This window comes from Pteronotus mesoamericanus, unplaced genomic scaffold (genome assembly GCF_021234165.1).
Source record: "Pteronotus mesoamericanus isolate MK-2021 breed Mesoamerican mustached bat unplaced genomic scaffold, CSHL_Meso_final contig_947, whole genome shotgun sequence".
Lineage (NCBI taxonomy): Eukaryota > Metazoa > Chordata > Mammalia > Chiroptera > Mormoopidae > Pteronotus > Pteronotus mesoamericanus.
Window position 1 is genome coordinate 89026 of NW_026555287.1, and position 16062 is coordinate 105087.

Below are 16062 nucleotides of genomic sequence, written 5' to 3' on the forward strand. Positions count from 1 at the left end.
GAGCCCGCTTCCGGGAGCCGTACCAGTGCCCGGGCTGTTGCTACCACTGAGCTCCCGTCGTGCCCCGCGGCGACGGGCTCATGGCGCGGAGGGTGCATCCTCTCCTGCTGCTCGTGTTGTGGACTCTGACTGCTCCGGCCTGGCCCGGCCCCGGAAAAGAGAATGACGGAGGGTGGTGAGCGGAACCGGGCAACCAGGGAGGGGGAGCACTGCCGGGCGGCCCGGGTCGTTGACTGGCTGTCCCTACAGGCAGTGGCGCGAATCCAGGGCGCCGGCGGCCGTGGCGGAAGAAGAGTATTGCACAGTAGAGCGCCGTGCCGACCTCAGCTACGCCGAGTTCATCCAGCAGTACGTGAGACCTCCCATACCACACCTCCTATGCCCGAAAACCCGTTCAGGAGCTCCGTCACCCTGAATCGATGCTATCACACCTTTGTTTGCATGCCGGTCACCGGGGACCACCTCCCCGTGATCTCCAGTGAATGGGTGAGGGCGGGTGCGGGGTGCGACCCAACCGTGACTCTGCCCTCCCTTCCAGCTACGCCTTCTCCAGACCTGTCATTCTGCTGGGACTCACAGACAACTCAGTGAGTGCTTGTTCCCCACTGGCCAAATTTTGTCCCTGCGCGGCCAGGCCCTTAAGCCTCATTCCCCCCCGCTTCCTGGCAGAGGTTCCGGACTCTGTGCTCCCGCGAAAGGCTGCTGGCCTCATTTGGGAACAGCGTGGTACGCCTGAGCACTGCCAATACCTACTCCTACCAGAAAGGTGAGCTGCCCCACCTCCCAGCCCATCCTGCTGGCCAGCGTCCTGAAGGCAGCGTCAATCAATCCTGACTGGCCCTTTCCCTACAGTGGACGTACTCTTCCAGGAGTACGTGGAGCAGCTGCTGTACCCACAGGATCCCACTTCCCTGGGCAATGGTGAGCACTTGGGTTGGTGGCAGTGTGGTGGAGAGGGGGCACTTGAGAGTGCTTGGGTGCCAGCATCCCTTCACCCTCCTGTGGTCTCTTCTGGCAGACACCCTGTACTTCTTCGGGGACAACAACTTTACTGAATGGGCATCACTCTTTCAGCACTATATCCCACCCCCATTTGGTCTGCCAGGTACCACTCCTGCTTACAGCTTTGGGATCGCAGGTGGGTGCTTTTAGGTCAAAGGGACTTGGGGGATGGGAACTGCACATTAGATTTGGTTACCAGCTGCTCAAAACTGACCCCATAGGAACTGGCTCTGGGGTGCCCTTCCACTGGCACGGGCCTGGCTTCTCAGAAGTGATCTATGGACGCAAGGTCAGCACAGAGTGGTGGCTGAGACTTGGGGCTCACTAACCACAACCCAAAGAGTAACCTTGCCTCTCCTGCCCCTAGCGCTGGTTCCTGTATCCCCCTGAGAAGACACCTGAGTTCCACCCGAACAAGACAACTCTGGCCTGGCTTCAGGATACCTACCCTGCCCTGACACTGTCTACACGGCCCTTGGAGTGCACTATCCAGGCTGGTGAGGTCAGTGGCTGGTAAGAGGGAGTCAGCCTGAGTTGGACTGAGGACCCCCACTAATCCCTGTGCCCCACCCCATCCAGGTTCTCTATTTCCCTGACCGATGGTGGCATGCCACACTCAACCTCGACACCAGTGTTTTCATCTCTACCTTCCTCAGCTAGCCAGAGCGGGCAGCTGGCGAGCCCAATTGCACACCAGCACACACCCCTAAACTGCTCACAGGTTTTATTACTGGGACAGTGATGGCAGCAGCAGCCTCAGCCCAAACCACCCTAGCCTATTTCTGGCCCAGAAGAGGGATAGGGAGAGTGGGGGTGGGGGTGCTCATAGCCTACCAGCAGAACTGATGGAAGATGGGATGGGGACACCAGAGCAGGGATCCAAGTACACAAACTGTGTACAGGGGCTGGGGGCTGCTGTCCCAAGGCCCTCCGGGGCCAGGATGCCAGGCAATGTGGGATGATTGGCCCTCCCACTTGCCCTCAGTAGTCCTCCACCCAGCCATTTTCAGAGATGAACGCATCGATGACCTCTTTCATGGCCAGGTTGGGGATGAGCTGTTCCTGGGTCAGAGGGCTCCGGGTCACAGGGTCAAAGTGGCCCACACGCTGCAGTGACAACAGGGTCAGAAGGTGCTTGGTGGGCCAGGGCCCTGCCCCCAGTGCCCATGGGCCCTCACCTGCAGGTGCTCCTCAATGTCCTTTCGGTCATAGGTGATGCCACTAGGTGTGATGCACGGCTCCCGCATCAACTCAAAGCTGATTTTGCCACACAGATAGTCAGGGATATCTCGCTTCTGCATCATACAGGGTGAGGTCAGAGACCAGGAAGGAGGCACCACTCCAGTGCCTTCTACCTACAGGCCCCAGAGGACAGGCAACTCACCTTTCTCTTCTCATCCACCTGGGAGAAGAGCTCATCCATGTCTGCTAAGTACTTGTCCTGCAAAGAACCGAGCAGCCATGCATGGGCCAGACATCCTGTCTCCCTTCCCCAGACACAGACCAGAGAGAAGCCAGGGACACCCTCACATCTAGTGCACGCACACACACAGACCCACACATGGGCTGGGGCACCCTCACGTGCTTGGCCTCGATGCAGGCCTGCTGGGCCCGGATGTGGCCATCGTCTTCATCACCCTCATGGTTCCGCTGACACTCTTCCAGTTCCCTGTGGGTTGACAAGGAGCTGGTCAGAGACAGGTCTGGCCAGGAAAGGTCAGACTCCACCCCAACCTCAAGCTTGTTCAAGCCTTGTTCCCCTGTCTCCTGTTCACTGGGGTTGGCCTTCAATAAACAATAGTGTTCATGACTTAAAGTGGTGACTTGGTGGGGGGGCAGGGTTTGTTCCTAGAGGCTGTCACCACAACCCACCTCTCACGCTCAGCCACAATGAGTCGCGTGAGGTAGGAGTGCAGCTCGTTCTCCTGGTGGATACGCCGCTCCTCAATGCTGTTCCAGCGCTTCTTTTTGGCAATGCGCAGAGCACTGGGGATGTCATCCCCAAAGTTGAGCCGCTGCTCTTTAGCTAGATTGTAGGCTGTGAGGAAAAAGGCTTCAGGTCACCTTCTGGCCAGTCTACCCATCTGGTACCAGGCACCCCCATAACCCACCAGCTTGTAGGCCTACCTCGCTGCAGGTTGGCAATCGCCTCGTCGTAGCTCTCCATCTCCAACTGGCATTGCCCAAGGAAGAAGTGTGCCTTCACAGACTGTCCATCCAGCTCCAGGGCACGCCTGCAGTCAGCCAGGGCCTGCTCATGCTGCTGCATCTTCAGGTAGCACAGTGCCCGGTTGGTGTAATACACTGCCACCAGGGGATTCCGGGTCTGGGCACCAAGGCAGGCCAGTCAGCATGAGGGAATGAACTCAGCCTGCCACCTCTCTCCCAGGCCCTGGTCTTGGCTTGGGGTCCATGGTTGGAATCAAAGACACTGGAGTCTTTACAGCTTCAAAGTCTCTGAGCCCTAAGGATGGGTGGAGGGTGGTGTCCTGGCCCTGATACCTACCGGAGCCCTCTCCACTCCATTAAGTTTTGTAAATGTAAGTTTCCCAGACCTGTGGAGATCTCCAAGTTTGGTATTGGGGTCCCTGGCCCTGCCACCCTCAAGAGCCCTTAAGCTCCCACCCGTCATAGTTGTCCAGCAACCAGCACCCTTGGAGCGAGACCATCATTGAGTCCTTCGAGCCGAAGCGCCCCTCCCCCGTTGAAGCCAAAACCCTCCGAAGGTCCGATGAGCGCGTCGGGGCAGGCCCCACCCCTCTCCTGGCCCTGACATCGGTTCCCTCCCCGGGAGCAGGTACACTCACGATGGCGCGGCCGTAGCAGGCCGCCGCCTCCGGATACTTGCGGCCCACGAAGAGCCGGTTGCCCTGCTCCTTGAGCTCCTGCGCACTCGGGCTCTTCTCCGGGCTTCCGCCAGCGGCGCCCAGCCGCGCGCCGCCCTCCTTCTCCTCTTTGCCCTTCATGGCGCCGCGCGGCACAGCCTGGGCTCCGCTCCCAGACTCCGCTCCCGGCCCGTCCTGTGCCCGCAGCACAAGCTCGCAGCCCGAGCCCGCGATCCGCTCGGGCCCGTCCGGCGACCGCCTCCGGAACTTCCGGCCGCGTGAGGCGGAGTAAGCCAGACGGACCGACACGAGCAGGTGGGCGAGACCGCGCCTGCGTCCGATGCTCTTCGGGGCGGGGCTGACAGACTCGTGGGCTGGGGCAACACGAACGAAAGTCGGAAGTCTGGAGAAGCATCCAGGGCTGACCAGCTCCGCCCCTCGCGTTAGGGAGGCGTCCTTTCAGAAGCAGGCCCCTCCGGAGAGGACTGGGCCGTGGGGCCGCCACCCTGGCGCCCCCCGGGCAAGTGCTGTGGGCTGGCGGGGCTGGTGTGGGCCCCCAGGGGCGACTGGAAACCCGGGCGGTGGGTTTATCCTTAGGGTGGGCAACCCCCGTTGCTTAGCCTGCCATCACCGCCCTTCCCCAGGTATCCTGCCCTTCCCCAGGTATCCTGCCCTTCCCCAGGTATCGAGAGGATTTGCAGGAAGCCATCGAGGGCTGAGCAGGGAAGCAGGTGAACACGAGATGAGCTGGAACGACTGACTGCTAGCTCGGAAGCCGGTGGTGAGGGGCTTCCACGAAGGGGGTGGAACCTCTGCAGGCTGGCCCGCCCCACAGTGTTGGGGGCGGCCCCTTGCTCCATAGGGCGGGACTTTTCCCCCGGGGGGTGGTTCCTCCCGTTGTGGGGCAGGCCCCCCTGTCGAGGTACACCACCAGTGACCACCCCAACTAACCCAACTCTGCTGCAGACGGGCTGCAGTGGGGAGAGCTGATCACATGGGTGTGGCGGACGGGACATTAGTGTCTGTGATATGAACCAATGATCACGTCTGTGACACAGAGGGTCACTGGGAACGGCAGCTCACACCGAGGTTGTTCTGATACTGGTGGGGTGTAAGTGCTGGCCCTTCACTCCTTCTAGCAGTCCTGGCTGTTGGAGCTTCTGAAGTGGCAGCTTTCATGTCTGATGAGGCAGTGCTAAGCATGCCAGCCGTGCTGAGCATGCCAGCCCTGCAGTATACTCTCCTGTACTACCTGCTGTACCCGGACCAGGCGCAGGAGCATGCCATAGCCCTGAGCTGAGGTGAGGGGACTGCTGGTGGGCTAGGAAGGCCTCCAGGAATCCAATCAGGATGGGACGTGCAGAGCTGTCCCACAGGGGAAGGTGGCCAGTGCCCTGGGCCCCAGATTCCCTGAGCACTTCCCTAGGCAGCGCCTTAGGGTTGTGGACCCCTCACCATATGGAGACAGCACTATGGACCTGGGCTGTGGGGCAGAGGCTGCACCCCATCCTGCTCCCTGACCTCAGCTCTAGCCCAGCCATCCCTGAGAATACCAGGCCAGCCAAGAAGTGCAGGACCCAGACTGACTGAACTTGGCTGTGGCCTGCTCACCTGCCATGTGACTGTAGGAGCTCAATAAACGCTTGCTGGACTCACTCACCTATAAGGTCCACTGCCCACCCCCAGGCTCTCCCATCTCCCACACAGACACACCTCATACAGGTACAGAGGAGCAAGGAGGAATCCAGGCTGCCCACATGGAGAGAAGAGCCGTCATAGTCTGCTGAGTGAGTTAGGGGGTAGGCCAGACCAGCCTCCAGACCCCCAGTACAGCCACTTGGTGCTGTGTAAAATATTTATTTACTCTCCAAAAAGGCTCAGACTGCAAGTCCTGGGGGGAAGGCCAGGATGGGGTCACCTCTGAGGCCACCCTTGGGACGTCCACTGCCCAGCCTGGCCCAGCAGTCCAAACCGCCACCCAGGCCTGGCAGGCGGGCCAGAGCTGGTGTAAGGCTTGGCCTGGACTCAGCAGGCCACAGGGGCCACCTGCCCACATGGAGAAGCAGTCTTGAGACGTACATTCACAGAAGATGGACATGCAGGCCATGCCCTAGCCCATGTGGCCCCCAGGAGCCCCTCAGGGTGGTGGAGGGATGTGGGCACCCAGCAGGTCGTAGGCGAAGATATTCCAGAAGATGGCGAAGAGCAGGAAGGTGCCATAGGCAAGCAGCACCACCCACCAGCCGCACTGGTCCCGGAGGCGCTCCTCATAGCTGCGCAGGATGGTCAGGCCCATGCTGACCCCCACCACTGCACCAGCCAGGTGCGCCATGAAGCTGGGCTGTGGGCCCGAGGCAGGCAGTGGAGGGGAGAAGCGCAGCCACACAGCCCGGCCCACCTCGGAGCTCACTGCAGAGGGAGTTGGCACATGGGAGGTGCCCTAGGCCTGGGCTCATCCCTCCCTCCCTCCCTCCCTCCCGCTACCCCGGCACCCTTTGCCCCTACTTACTGCACACTAGGGCCAGCACCATTCTCAGCAGCTTGTAGGGACACCTCATCCCAGCCCAGTTCTAATGGAGCATGAGACAGGCCATGAGGCAAGCCTTGTGGGCCCCTCCCACACCCACCCAGGCTGTTCCATTACCATGACAACATTGGCCAGGTGTGCAGAGCACAGGGCGTAGACTCCACCAGAGCCCCCCACCACAGGGGCCCGCATGTCGGTAATGGAGACAGTCAAGGAACCTGTGTGAAGCAAGGGGACAACTATGAGGGTGAGGCCTGTCAGTGAGGTGGCCAGGGGCTATGTGCCTGCCTCACCTGCCAGCACGCCAGCCAGGTAGAGCAGGCTGATGCGGAGCAGGCCGTGCACCATCTCCAGGGGCACCCCAATCATTAGCTGTAGGAGCGCGTTGAACCCCAGCTGCTCCAGCCTGGCCATGTGGGGGCAAATGGGTATGAGGGGTGGGAACAGCCATCAGGCCCCCAGCCACAGCCACGTTTAAGTCAGGGTGCCAGCAGTGGGCCCTCACTCACCCGACGTGCATGAACATGTAGGTGAGGAAGCGCCAGGCCCGGGCTCGGTGGCCAGGGTGGTATACAAGGGGGCTCTTCATGTACTCGGGGTGGTAGGTCTGCAGCACCCACTTGTTGAAGCGGGCTCCATAGCACAGGAATACGATGATCTAAGAGAAAAGGACATTAGGATGGGGCCAAGCCAGGGATGTGGGTGGTGGACAGGTGGGCAGGCTCACCTGGGCCAGGGTGACAGAGGCCATAAACACAGGGGGTGGGCAGCTTCGGTGCCGGTAGAAGTACCAATGGCGATCCACCTCTCGGGGCAAGATCTCGTAGGCCACGTAGCGCACAAACCGCTTATAGACACCCAGGCCTGGCTCATCTAGCATCCCATCCTGGGGCAGTGCCCGCTGTCCATTTGCAATGGCCCGTTTGAAACTGCTTGAGCGCTTGCTGCTGATCTGGGGGGCGGGGGACATTGTACCATCCTCATGACCTCTTTGCCCACCTGCTCTGCCCAGCTCCTCACAGGGTCTGAGGCTCTGCCCCAGTGGGAAGGGAAGGGAAGAGGAGCCACCTGCCCACCCAACTCCAGCCAGGGCACTATGCTGGCCAAGGCCTGGGCCCCCACCCCTGCTGCCTACCCACTGTAGCACTGACCAGGTCCACCAGCTCCTGGTAGCAGACCTGGCCCCGCTCGTTGCTCTGGGCCAGGGCCACCAGCATGTCCAGCTTGGCTGGATCCAGGGGTAGCTCATGGCTGTGCACCAAGCCAGTGAAGGTGTCCGCACCGATGAAGCCTGTGTTCTCAGGGTCCAGCTGCTGGGGTGGGGGGTGGGAGGTGGCGCTGGCCAAGGCCTGAGGGTGGACGGAGCCCACAGACCAAAGAGCTGCACCAGGCCAGCTGGAAGAAGCAGTCTCCTAACACCTTTGGGCTAGATCCCTATGCCCACATGGTCCTAGGTGCTGCCAAGGAACCAGTGCCTGGGTCCCAAGCCTCCAGGGGTCTCCCCCCTCCTCATTTTGGCCCTACCCATCCTGAAAGGGTAGGGCTAAGGTCTGAGGACAGTCACCCTCCCTCCTGCTCCTCCCCAGGAGGCCTGGTCTGGCTCGCATTCTCCTGCGGGTCTCAGGCTGCGGGCCAAGGTCGTGCAGGAAGGGGTTTGAGGAGTGGACATGAGCGGGGGCTGGGCTGGGGCTCTGCGAGATCCATTTGCTCAGCCGAACCCAACCGCGGAGGGGCGCGGCAGGGGCGGTGCCGGCGCCCCTCTTCCCCAACGCACCTGCTCCTGGATAAGCTGCAGCAGCGAGCTCCTGTCCATAGAGCCGGGGCCGGGGGCCGGGGTCGACGGCCGTGGCCGGGAGGGGCTGCTCTGCGGATGACTCCGCTCCGCCCCGGCCCGTGCGCTCCGCCCGCTCCGCCTGGTGCCGCGTCACGGAGCTGCCCGCCCCCGCCGCACGCGTGGCCGAAACACAGGCGTGCCCTGCACGCGGACAGACGCGCTCCCGAATGGGGACAGACCAGCCAGCTCCCTGTCCCCCTCGCCCACTCACCGCGCTCCGGTTCTCCCAACCCTGACTCCCTCGCTGGCATAGCTGCTCCTCCTAAAGGGGCAGCAGCTGGGAAACAGCCACAGGCGGCATCCAAGCCCCTCCTGCGCACGCCCCTTCTGGAGTTGAGGCCTCAGCGCCCACGCCATCTCTTTGGGGATGCCCCTGCCTGCCAGGCATGCTGGTCCATCCGCAGTTGGGCGCCTAAAAAAGCGCCAGTGCCCCACCTATGGGTGCCAAGGCCAACAGAGCAATTAATCAAGGGTGGAGAAGGTTCCTGCATGCTCCTTCCAGACCAACCCCCAGCACACACCTTGGGCTGGAGGTCCTCTGATGGCTCCTGCAGCCACAATGCTGGACCGTGGCAGTGGAGCCTCCAGCCCCAGGAAGGCACTGGGGGGCCCAGCCAGATCCGTGGATATTGCGGCAAAGCCCCCAAGGGACAAGGCTGCAGCTGATAGGAAGGGGCCCCATTTCCTGAGGTGGGCGGGTAGATTCCTTCAACAACAGAGATTACAGACTAGGGGTGTTACCACAGCAACCCTTTCAAGGGCCACTCGGAAGCCCGATACCATGGAGCCATTCATTAATCCTGGCAGCTGGGCCTCAGGAGGATGGAGACCCAACAAGCAAGAACTACACCTCAGAAGCTGGGAGGATGGCAGGATGTTGGAGGTATAACTTCAAGAGTCTGAACCCAGACCTCTCATCCCTACAGGGTAGGTGCTCCCCCCACCTAGAAATAGCACTTCAGAGGCTCCAGGAAAGACCCTAATATGGAGGGAGCTGCCTTGCACGGAATGGCTAATGGCAGGAGGGGCACCTGTCTGGGTAGCCAGGGTTTTCCACCCAGCTCCACCATGGGCTGTCTTCACTCCAGGACCCAGAACACTGGTCAAGCAAGCACCTGGGACATGAGAGACCGAAAAATAACCCCCAATAGGGCCCTCTCCTCACCAAGAAGGGTTATGTGCCCCTCCTCTTATGCTGTGCCCTGTCTGGTGAGTGATAAAGGCCTCTGGGGAGGGTGTGAGGAAAACAGGGCAGCACCTCCACGCCAGCAGATGCCCTGCGCACAGGAAGCAAGGCATTTTGGCACATCTCAGTCCCGCCTCAGAATCCCAGATCCTCCCTGCAGCCCAGGCAGGCTGCCAGGACAGATGCTGAGGTTTGGGGAAGGGGCAGGCACCAGGAGGCCCTCGAGAACCAGACCCTTTCAGGGAAGCATGAACCTCAATGGTAAAGGCTCCCAGGCTGCAGCTGGGCCACCGCTGGATCTCACAAGGGACCTGGAGGGGAGGTGTGGGGGAGTCAGGAGTGAAGTTTCCTGTCCACACTGAGACAAAGGACGTGACTGAAGAAAAGCCGCCTTCAGAAAGCATGATCCAAGATGGAAAAGACTGAAGTTTAATCAGGAAATCCAACCTCACATCTTCCATGAGGGGTGCAGCCCTGGATGTCTTCCAGGGGTGATGGGGAGGCGGGGGTGCCAGCACAATGGTCCAGCCACTTCCTGCCTACACTCCTTGCCTTTGGCTCAGAGCTCTGCCTTCTGACCCCTTTCGCACCCACTGGCTGCCTGGGACCAGGAAGGGGTGGAGCCCTGAGAATTCAGGTCGGCATCACTGGCTTCCTCACCCATACCCCACAGTCTCTCCAACACTACGCCCACAAAGGCACCTGGGGGTTCACCCCTGGGGCTGGGCAGTGGACAGGCTGCCCTCAGAAGCCAAGCTTAAACAGAAGGAAACTCCACGAAGTGGCCAGATATCAGCACCCTGGGGCCCTGAGATCAGACTGCAGGGTACCAGAGCCTCATCGGCTCTTCACCAGGACCCTGTAGAGTGAAAAGCTGAGGACGGCAGCAACAGCAGCCCCAACCGCCCCCAGTGTCAGTCGGAGCCAGAAGGAGGTGGGGTGCAGCTCCCCATGGACCAGGTACCTGCAGGAGAGAAGGGCTGGCTGGAGACACACTCAGGGTGCTGCCTAGATGCTTCCTGCTATACCCCCCTCACCCCGCATCTACTGGAAAGTCACAGAGCTCCACGGAGCTGCTACCTGTCAGTGGCCACCACCGAAGAACCACGGGGCAGCTGGTGAGACCAGGCCCCGGAGGGCTCTGCCATGGCATCAGCATCTGACCAAGCCCGCCCCGCAACCCCGACTGACTCCAGTCCTGGCACCCCAGCTGTCCCACTCTCCTGGTGCTAGAGGCGTCGGTACCCTGGGGTAGACCTCCCACCACAGGGCCTGTGGTGCTGGTACCCACGGGAAAGTGGCCATGGTGGCAAGCCGGGTGAAGATGGCTGTGCTGGGCTTCCCTGGGCTGGCGCAGGAGAACGGGGCGGGGGCAGGCAGCCGGTGCCTGCGGCAGAACTCTGCTGGAGACAGGCCAGGCAGCGAGACACCTTCAGGCAGGTCAGCCTTGGAGGAGACGAAGAGGCAGGGGGTCTGCCCATCCATGTAATGGCGCTGTGTGGGGAAAGGCTACATGAGGCACAGTCCTGGGGCAGGCAATGTGAGGATGCTGGGGGACCCCCACCCACAGCCATGCTGTCCACAGGACCCTGGGGTAGGCAGGGGCTTGCCTTGTAGACGCTGGTGCAGAGTGCAAAGGATTGGAGGTCGCTGCCATCAAACATCAAGCAGGCGACATCACAGGTGGCATCAGTCGTGGTGGACAGCAGGCTGTCTGCATCTACCTCACATAGCTGGACAAAGGGTGGCCTCAGTGACAGGCCATGGGCTCAGTGCCCCAGGCTGCACTGGGACAGAACTGCCCAGTGTGTGCCTGGGGTCTATCACAGAGACCCCCGCCAACCCCACACTCACTATCAGGTACTTCTCCTGCCCGTTGACCTGCACTGTGTTGATGGCATAGACGACAGGCATCTTGTGGAGTTCACTGGTGTCCTGATGCTGAGGAGGGAGTTACCGGAGGCTCACTGGCCCTGATGCTCCCCAAACCCCTACCCTCCCCAAAAGGCCCCAGATGGCAGCCGGGTCCCCTCACCCAGCACACAGTGAAGCTCACCCCTAGGCCACGGCCAAGGAAGGCCTGTAGGAAGGCAGACTTGCCCACTCCGCGGGCCCCCACCACTTTGCACAGGAGCACATTCCTCTGTGTCTGTCCCTTCTCCTGGTCCAGCCTCTTCTCACGGGTGACTGTGGGAGGACGGAAAGGTTAAATGAGAGTGAAGGGCTGCCAGGGAGGAGCTGGGCCAGGACATTGTGAGGGTGGGCACCCACCTGTGATGGCATGGGCCTGTGAGTCCTGCTTGCAGAGGGTGGGGTAGCCCAGGTAGCCAAGATGCTCCAGACAGCACCGGACATCCAGATAAGTCACCAGGCTGGGGCGTTGGGGAGGTGAGCAGCATCACGAGAGGGCGACATTGTTTGGCGAGTGGGGGAAGGTGGGGGCTGCGCTTACGTCCACTTGCAGAGGTACCCATGCAGGGGCAGCCGGCCTGCTTCGGTTTGGACCTCTTGCAGGAGCTGAGGGCCCCAGGGGGCTGCTGGGAACACACTGAACAGGCCCTCCAGCTCCACCGGCGAGAGGGCACCATCATGGTCCTGCAGGCAGAGGGGCTGCAGTGACAATGGCTGGAGGCCAGGAGAGGAAGCCAGGACAGGTAGCACAGCAGGGTGACAGCGCCCTCACCTGGTCATGTTTCTCAAACACCCTCTGCACAAACTGGTAGCCAAAGTGGTTGAGCTCTGTGCTGCAGCCAGGAGGCACGTGGAGCCTGTGGGGTTGCCGTCGGTTTCCCACCATGCTCAGCACACCTCCCATCTGTGCAGTTGAACCCTCCCTACAAATTGAACTGAACCCCGAAGGTTTCTGCACCCGTCTCCTTTCGCTGAGCACCACAGCAGAAAAGCAGGCAGGAATGTGGTTGGGGCCAGGGGCCACCTGCTCAGCATGAGCCCTAGTTTGACTGCCCACAGGCCATCTTCTGCCTGAGCAAGGGCTCCAACCCCACCCTGGCACCATTGGACAATAAGCGCCACATCCATCACTCACGGAGGTAAGAGGTAGTCAGCAGACAGCTCAAGTGTGTCGCCATAACCAAAGCGCCGTAGGATGGTCCATGTAGTCTCGTGGCGGCCACGCTGGATGAAGAGTGTATTCAGGAAGAGAAAGCCTGCTCAGAAAGGGGCAGAGAAGGTGGCACTGGGTATTACCCGAGCCCCTCCCCAGACTCGGGGGGACAGGCTGGGTGCCAGGCCTCACCGTCCAGGGTCAGCCGGTCATCCCGTACACCTCCTGCCACATTCTTGCGCACCACCGTCTTTACATCCTCCAGGGCCTGCGGGGCCAGGGGATGCCCAAAACAGGATTTCTGCCTCCGAGACAAAGTCGCTGTTAGCCAGTGACCCCATCGACTGTTTGGCCTGGCTGTTAACGGCATGGAGCCTGGCTGCAGCCCAAGAAGAGCCAGCACCACAAAGAGGTGGATGGGGGCCCCACCTGAAAAGCGTTGAGCTCCTCATCGCTGAGCGCCTGGTCCAGATCCTGGTCTGAGAGCCTGAAGATGCGTGTGAGGGCCTGGGTGCACGCAGGCCTCAACTGTGGGGACAGACAGCTCAGCACATTCCCCTCACTTCCACCTGTTAGCCACCCCCATCCTTGTCAGCTGCTCACCTGCTTGGTCTCAGGGTCATAGAGCGGCGCTGTGGGGTGCAGCACGGCCTTCTGTGCATAGTAGAACAGCTCTGAGATGTTCCTCAGATTCTTGGCTGAGCACTGGGAGCCACCAGGACAGACTCAGAGAAGAGCACAATGCCAGGAGACTCAAAAGAGCCTCGACACAGGTACAGGCACAGGTGGTAACCAGCCCCCGCCCCAAGAAAGCCCTCAAAGAGACAGCTTGTCTGTCTCGATGTCCCAGGCCACAAACACACAAGTGCCGACTGGAGGGCCCGGCCCTGCCGCGTATGCCTGCTCACCTCCACGCAGGTCTCAATCTCAGGGAACTGGCTCATGATGGGCAGCACAGCCTCCATGGAGCTCCCTGGCCGCAGGTCCGACTTGTTGCCCACCAGGATGATGGGAACCCTGCGGAGAGGCTCATGGTCATCAAGGATGAGGGACCTGGAGGAGACCAGTTCCCCTGGCCCCTACTCATTCATTACCTGGGACCCTTCTCAGTCCCTCCATTCACCAGTGGGATCCATTTGGTTCGGATCTGAAAAGCAAGGGCTGGCATGAGATGAAGGGGGTGCCCAGCCCACAGCTTCCTGATGGAACCTGAGCCTACCCACGGGAGATGGGGGGGATTCAAGGCCCACTGAGGGCCAAAGTCCCAGCCACTGGGCCACTGGGAACAAGTGAAGAGTGCAGCTCACAGGTGTGACCTCATCTAGCAATTCCCGAATATCCCCAAGGGACCTGTGGTCAGCAGCTCAGGATAGCCCCTTCTGCAAACCTAAGTGGTTCAGACTTGTGGCTGTCTACGTTTTTGACAGGAAAATGGGGTCAGAGGTGGCTCCCACGGGGAGCTATGGGTTCCTGGTCACAAGCCCCCAGCACCCACAGTGGCTTCAGGAGGCTCCTTGAAGCACTAGTTGGAGATGGGGCTGGCCATGGGTGAGTCACTCCAGAACCTGCCATCAGCTGGGCATTTATCTGGGGTCTGTGCAGAGAACAAGCTGATGACCAAGCTGGGCACCAACGGCAGGGACCCAAGACAAACAGGCACTCTTGCTCACCTTCTCAATGGTGACCTCCTTAGACACATCGTATACAACACACACCACATTTGCCTGTAGGGGAGGGAGCATGGCACAGCATTACAGGAGGCTTCCTGTCCACAATACCCCAGCACTCACAGGCAGGACAGGGCAGGGCTCAGAGCCCAGGAAGCCATCCATCACTGGCACTGCTCGGCCAGTGCTCTTTAGCCATGTCACTGGGTCTGCTGTGCAAACCTCCGGCAAGCCCTTCCCTGCTCACTTCCAGGTCCCAACACTGCAACTCAGGTCAGTGGGTCCCCTGAAGGGCTCAGGATAGACACAGCCACCCCCAAAACTTGGCACTCTGGCTTCTGGCCTTGGTTCTCTATTTCTATATCACTATGGCCAGAGAAGATGAAAAGGACAACAGCACAACAGGCAATGATGGCAAGAAGGCTGCTCCTCAGTAGCTGTGGCCTGAACCCTTGCCCAGTGGCACCCTTAGGACACAGCAGAAGCTGCAGAGGAACACGGCAAGGCTGCAGGGCCAGCTTCCTTCCATGATCTTGGCTCAGGTTACATGTCCTCCTGATAGCAGGTGAACAGAGGACTGTGAAGCCTGCAGTCCTGGACACAGCACTCACTGTAGCCCAAAAGCCCATGATAGTGGATTGCACTACAAGGTAGGAGGTCGGCGGCCAGGGCACCCAACTCTTTAAGGAGTCACTTTGAAGGATGAGATCTGTCCCCCAGTGTCCACTGAAAGAATGAATGCTAGGTGGAGAGAGCCATGGGGTTGGCCAACTATGTGAGTAGGAGGAAGGGATGGTCCCTTTTCTCTTCAACTTCCAGCAAGGTGCATCACAGGAACCCCAGCGACTCAGTACTGAGAGGTCATAGAAGAATTAAGTGAGGCCATGGAGGCCCTGAGCAATTTAACCCAATCCCACAGAGAGAGAAGCAAGATCAGACCTAGGCGGCAGCCCACCCCCAGGGTATAAGCACCAAACCCACCTCTCTCCCTTTTCCTGGCACCCTCTTCCTGAGCCCTCAAAACACACTGTACCTTATGAATCTCGTCTTGGAGTTCCTCCACCGTCTGCTCAGCTTCTGGACGGAAGAGATGACACTGCAGACCTCCTGCCTGAAATGCGGCTACTGGGCAAAACCCTGGGATGGGGATGGATGAGGTGGGGCGGGGCGGGGGCGGGGTGCGGCTCTACCTGAGGAATCCACGATGTGAGTGGGCACCTTCTCTGGGGTGACGTCCGCGGGAATGGTGATCTCTTCTGCTCGGGGTGGGACCTGAAGCATACCGGCAGTGAGGGTGGCCCGGGGAGGTCTGCCCCTTCCTCTGGGCAACCACGAGAGCGGCGCTGAGCTCCGCCATCCTCACCTCTTCGGGGAACTCCTCGCTCACCAGCGACAGGATCAGAGAGGTCTTCCCCACCTGGGCTGTGTGGGGTAACGCGGTCAGCGCAGCAGCCAAGGTCGAGGAACCCCTGTAAGATCGGCCCGGCCCTGCCCTCCGGCGCCTACCCTCGCGCAGCCCCACCCTTGGTGCCTACCCTCGCCCAACAGCAGGATACGGACGTCCCGCTTCATGGCAGCGGACGAAAGCTGCAGTCCGATCCCTGCCCCAGCCCCGACTCCCGCCGGAGCCCGCTACCGGTCCTTCGCCCACGCTCTCCCGGAGCCCGCACTTCCGGCCCCATCCCCACGCCGCACTAGTGAGACTACAGGGCCAGAGCGGCCGGACTACGCGGCGGCGCCACCGGGTGGGCATGCCGGGCACTGCTGGAGCCGCGCCGGGCAGAGGGGCGGAGCCAAGGTATGGGGTGCCAGGCTGCTCCAGCCAACTTCCCGCTGTGCCAGGCCACAGACACAATAGCCCTTGCAGGTGGATGGACAGGGAGCAGGCAGGGAGCAGGAGGTCTGGGGTTTGGGCAGAGGTTGAGCTCAGGCCAGGCGGGAGAGCCAGGTCCAAGAC

General features: G+C 60.9%; 4 protein-coding genes across 6 annotated transcripts; 1 reads left to right on the forward strand and 3 right to left on the reverse strand.

Moving 5' to 3' along the window:
• The first annotated feature begins 31 nt into the window (after positions 1-31).
• Positions 32-1714, forward strand: JMJD8 (jumonji domain containing 8). Of its 2 annotated transcripts, none has more exons than XM_054586722.1 (9): positions 32-175; positions 250-348; positions 539-587; positions 670-766; positions 853-921; positions 1019-1105; positions 1224-1291; positions 1370-1504; positions 1582-1714. In XM_054586722.1, the coding sequence occupies exons 1-9, from the start codon at positions 81-83 to the stop codon at positions 1660-1662; spliced, it is 780 nt and encodes a 259-aa protein (XP_054442697.1). In that variant the 5' UTR covers positions 32-80; the 3' UTR covers positions 1663-1714. The 2 variants fall into 2 exon arrangements, with proteins under 2 accessions (XP_054442697.1, XP_054442696.1); XM_054586721.1 differs by having other exon boundaries at positions 33-175; positions 1019-1138.
• A 260-nt stretch (positions 1715-1974) lies between these two features.
• STUB1 (STIP1 homology and U-box containing protein 1) lies at positions 1975-4117 on the reverse strand. Its single transcript, XM_054586720.1, has 7 exons — positions 3810-4117; positions 3130-3328; positions 2875-3040; positions 2584-2671; positions 2387-2443; positions 2181-2297; positions 1975-2109 (listed from the first exon to the last, which is right to left on the reverse strand). The coding sequence occupies exons 1-7, from the start codon at positions 3966-3968 to the stop codon at positions 1984-1986; spliced, it is 912 nt and encodes a 303-aa protein (XP_054442695.1). The 5' UTR covers positions 3969-4117; the 3' UTR covers positions 1975-1983.
• Positions 4118-5964: 1847 nt separating this feature from the next.
• On the reverse strand, positions 5965-8243 carry RHBDL1 (rhomboid like 1). The gene is made up of 8 exons (XM_054586778.1): positions 8129-8243; positions 7506-7667; positions 7082-7306; positions 6864-7012; positions 6648-6760; positions 6472-6572; positions 6337-6397; positions 5965-6236 (listed from the first exon to the last, which is right to left on the reverse strand). Exons 1-8 carry the CDS (start codon positions 8165-8167, stop codon positions 5965-5967), a joined length of 1122 nt encoding a protein of 373 aa, XP_054442753.1. The 5' UTR covers positions 8168-8243.
• A 1579-nt stretch (positions 8244-9822) lies between these two features.
• Positions 9823-15758, reverse strand: RHOT2 (ras homolog family member T2). Of its 2 annotated transcripts, none has more exons than XM_054586724.1 (19): positions 15641-15758; positions 15469-15527; positions 15296-15377; positions 15139-15179; positions 14109-14162; positions 13533-13585; positions 13347-13455; positions 13042-13143; positions 12868-12966; positions 12631-12739; positions 12421-12541; positions 12058-12142; positions 11827-11969; positions 11646-11746; positions 11431-11561; positions 11229-11315; positions 10985-11107; positions 10666-10868; positions 9823-10338 (listed from the first exon to the last, which is right to left on the reverse strand). In XM_054586724.1, exons 1-19 carry the CDS (start codon positions 15675-15677, stop codon positions 10212-10214), a joined length of 1866 nt encoding a protein of 621 aa, XP_054442699.1. In that variant the 5' UTR covers positions 15678-15758; the 3' UTR covers positions 9823-10211. The 2 variants fall into 2 exon arrangements, with proteins under 2 accessions (XP_054442699.1, XP_054442698.1); XM_054586723.1 differs by having other exon boundaries at positions 15139-15182.
• Positions 15759-16062: the final 304 nt, after the last annotated feature.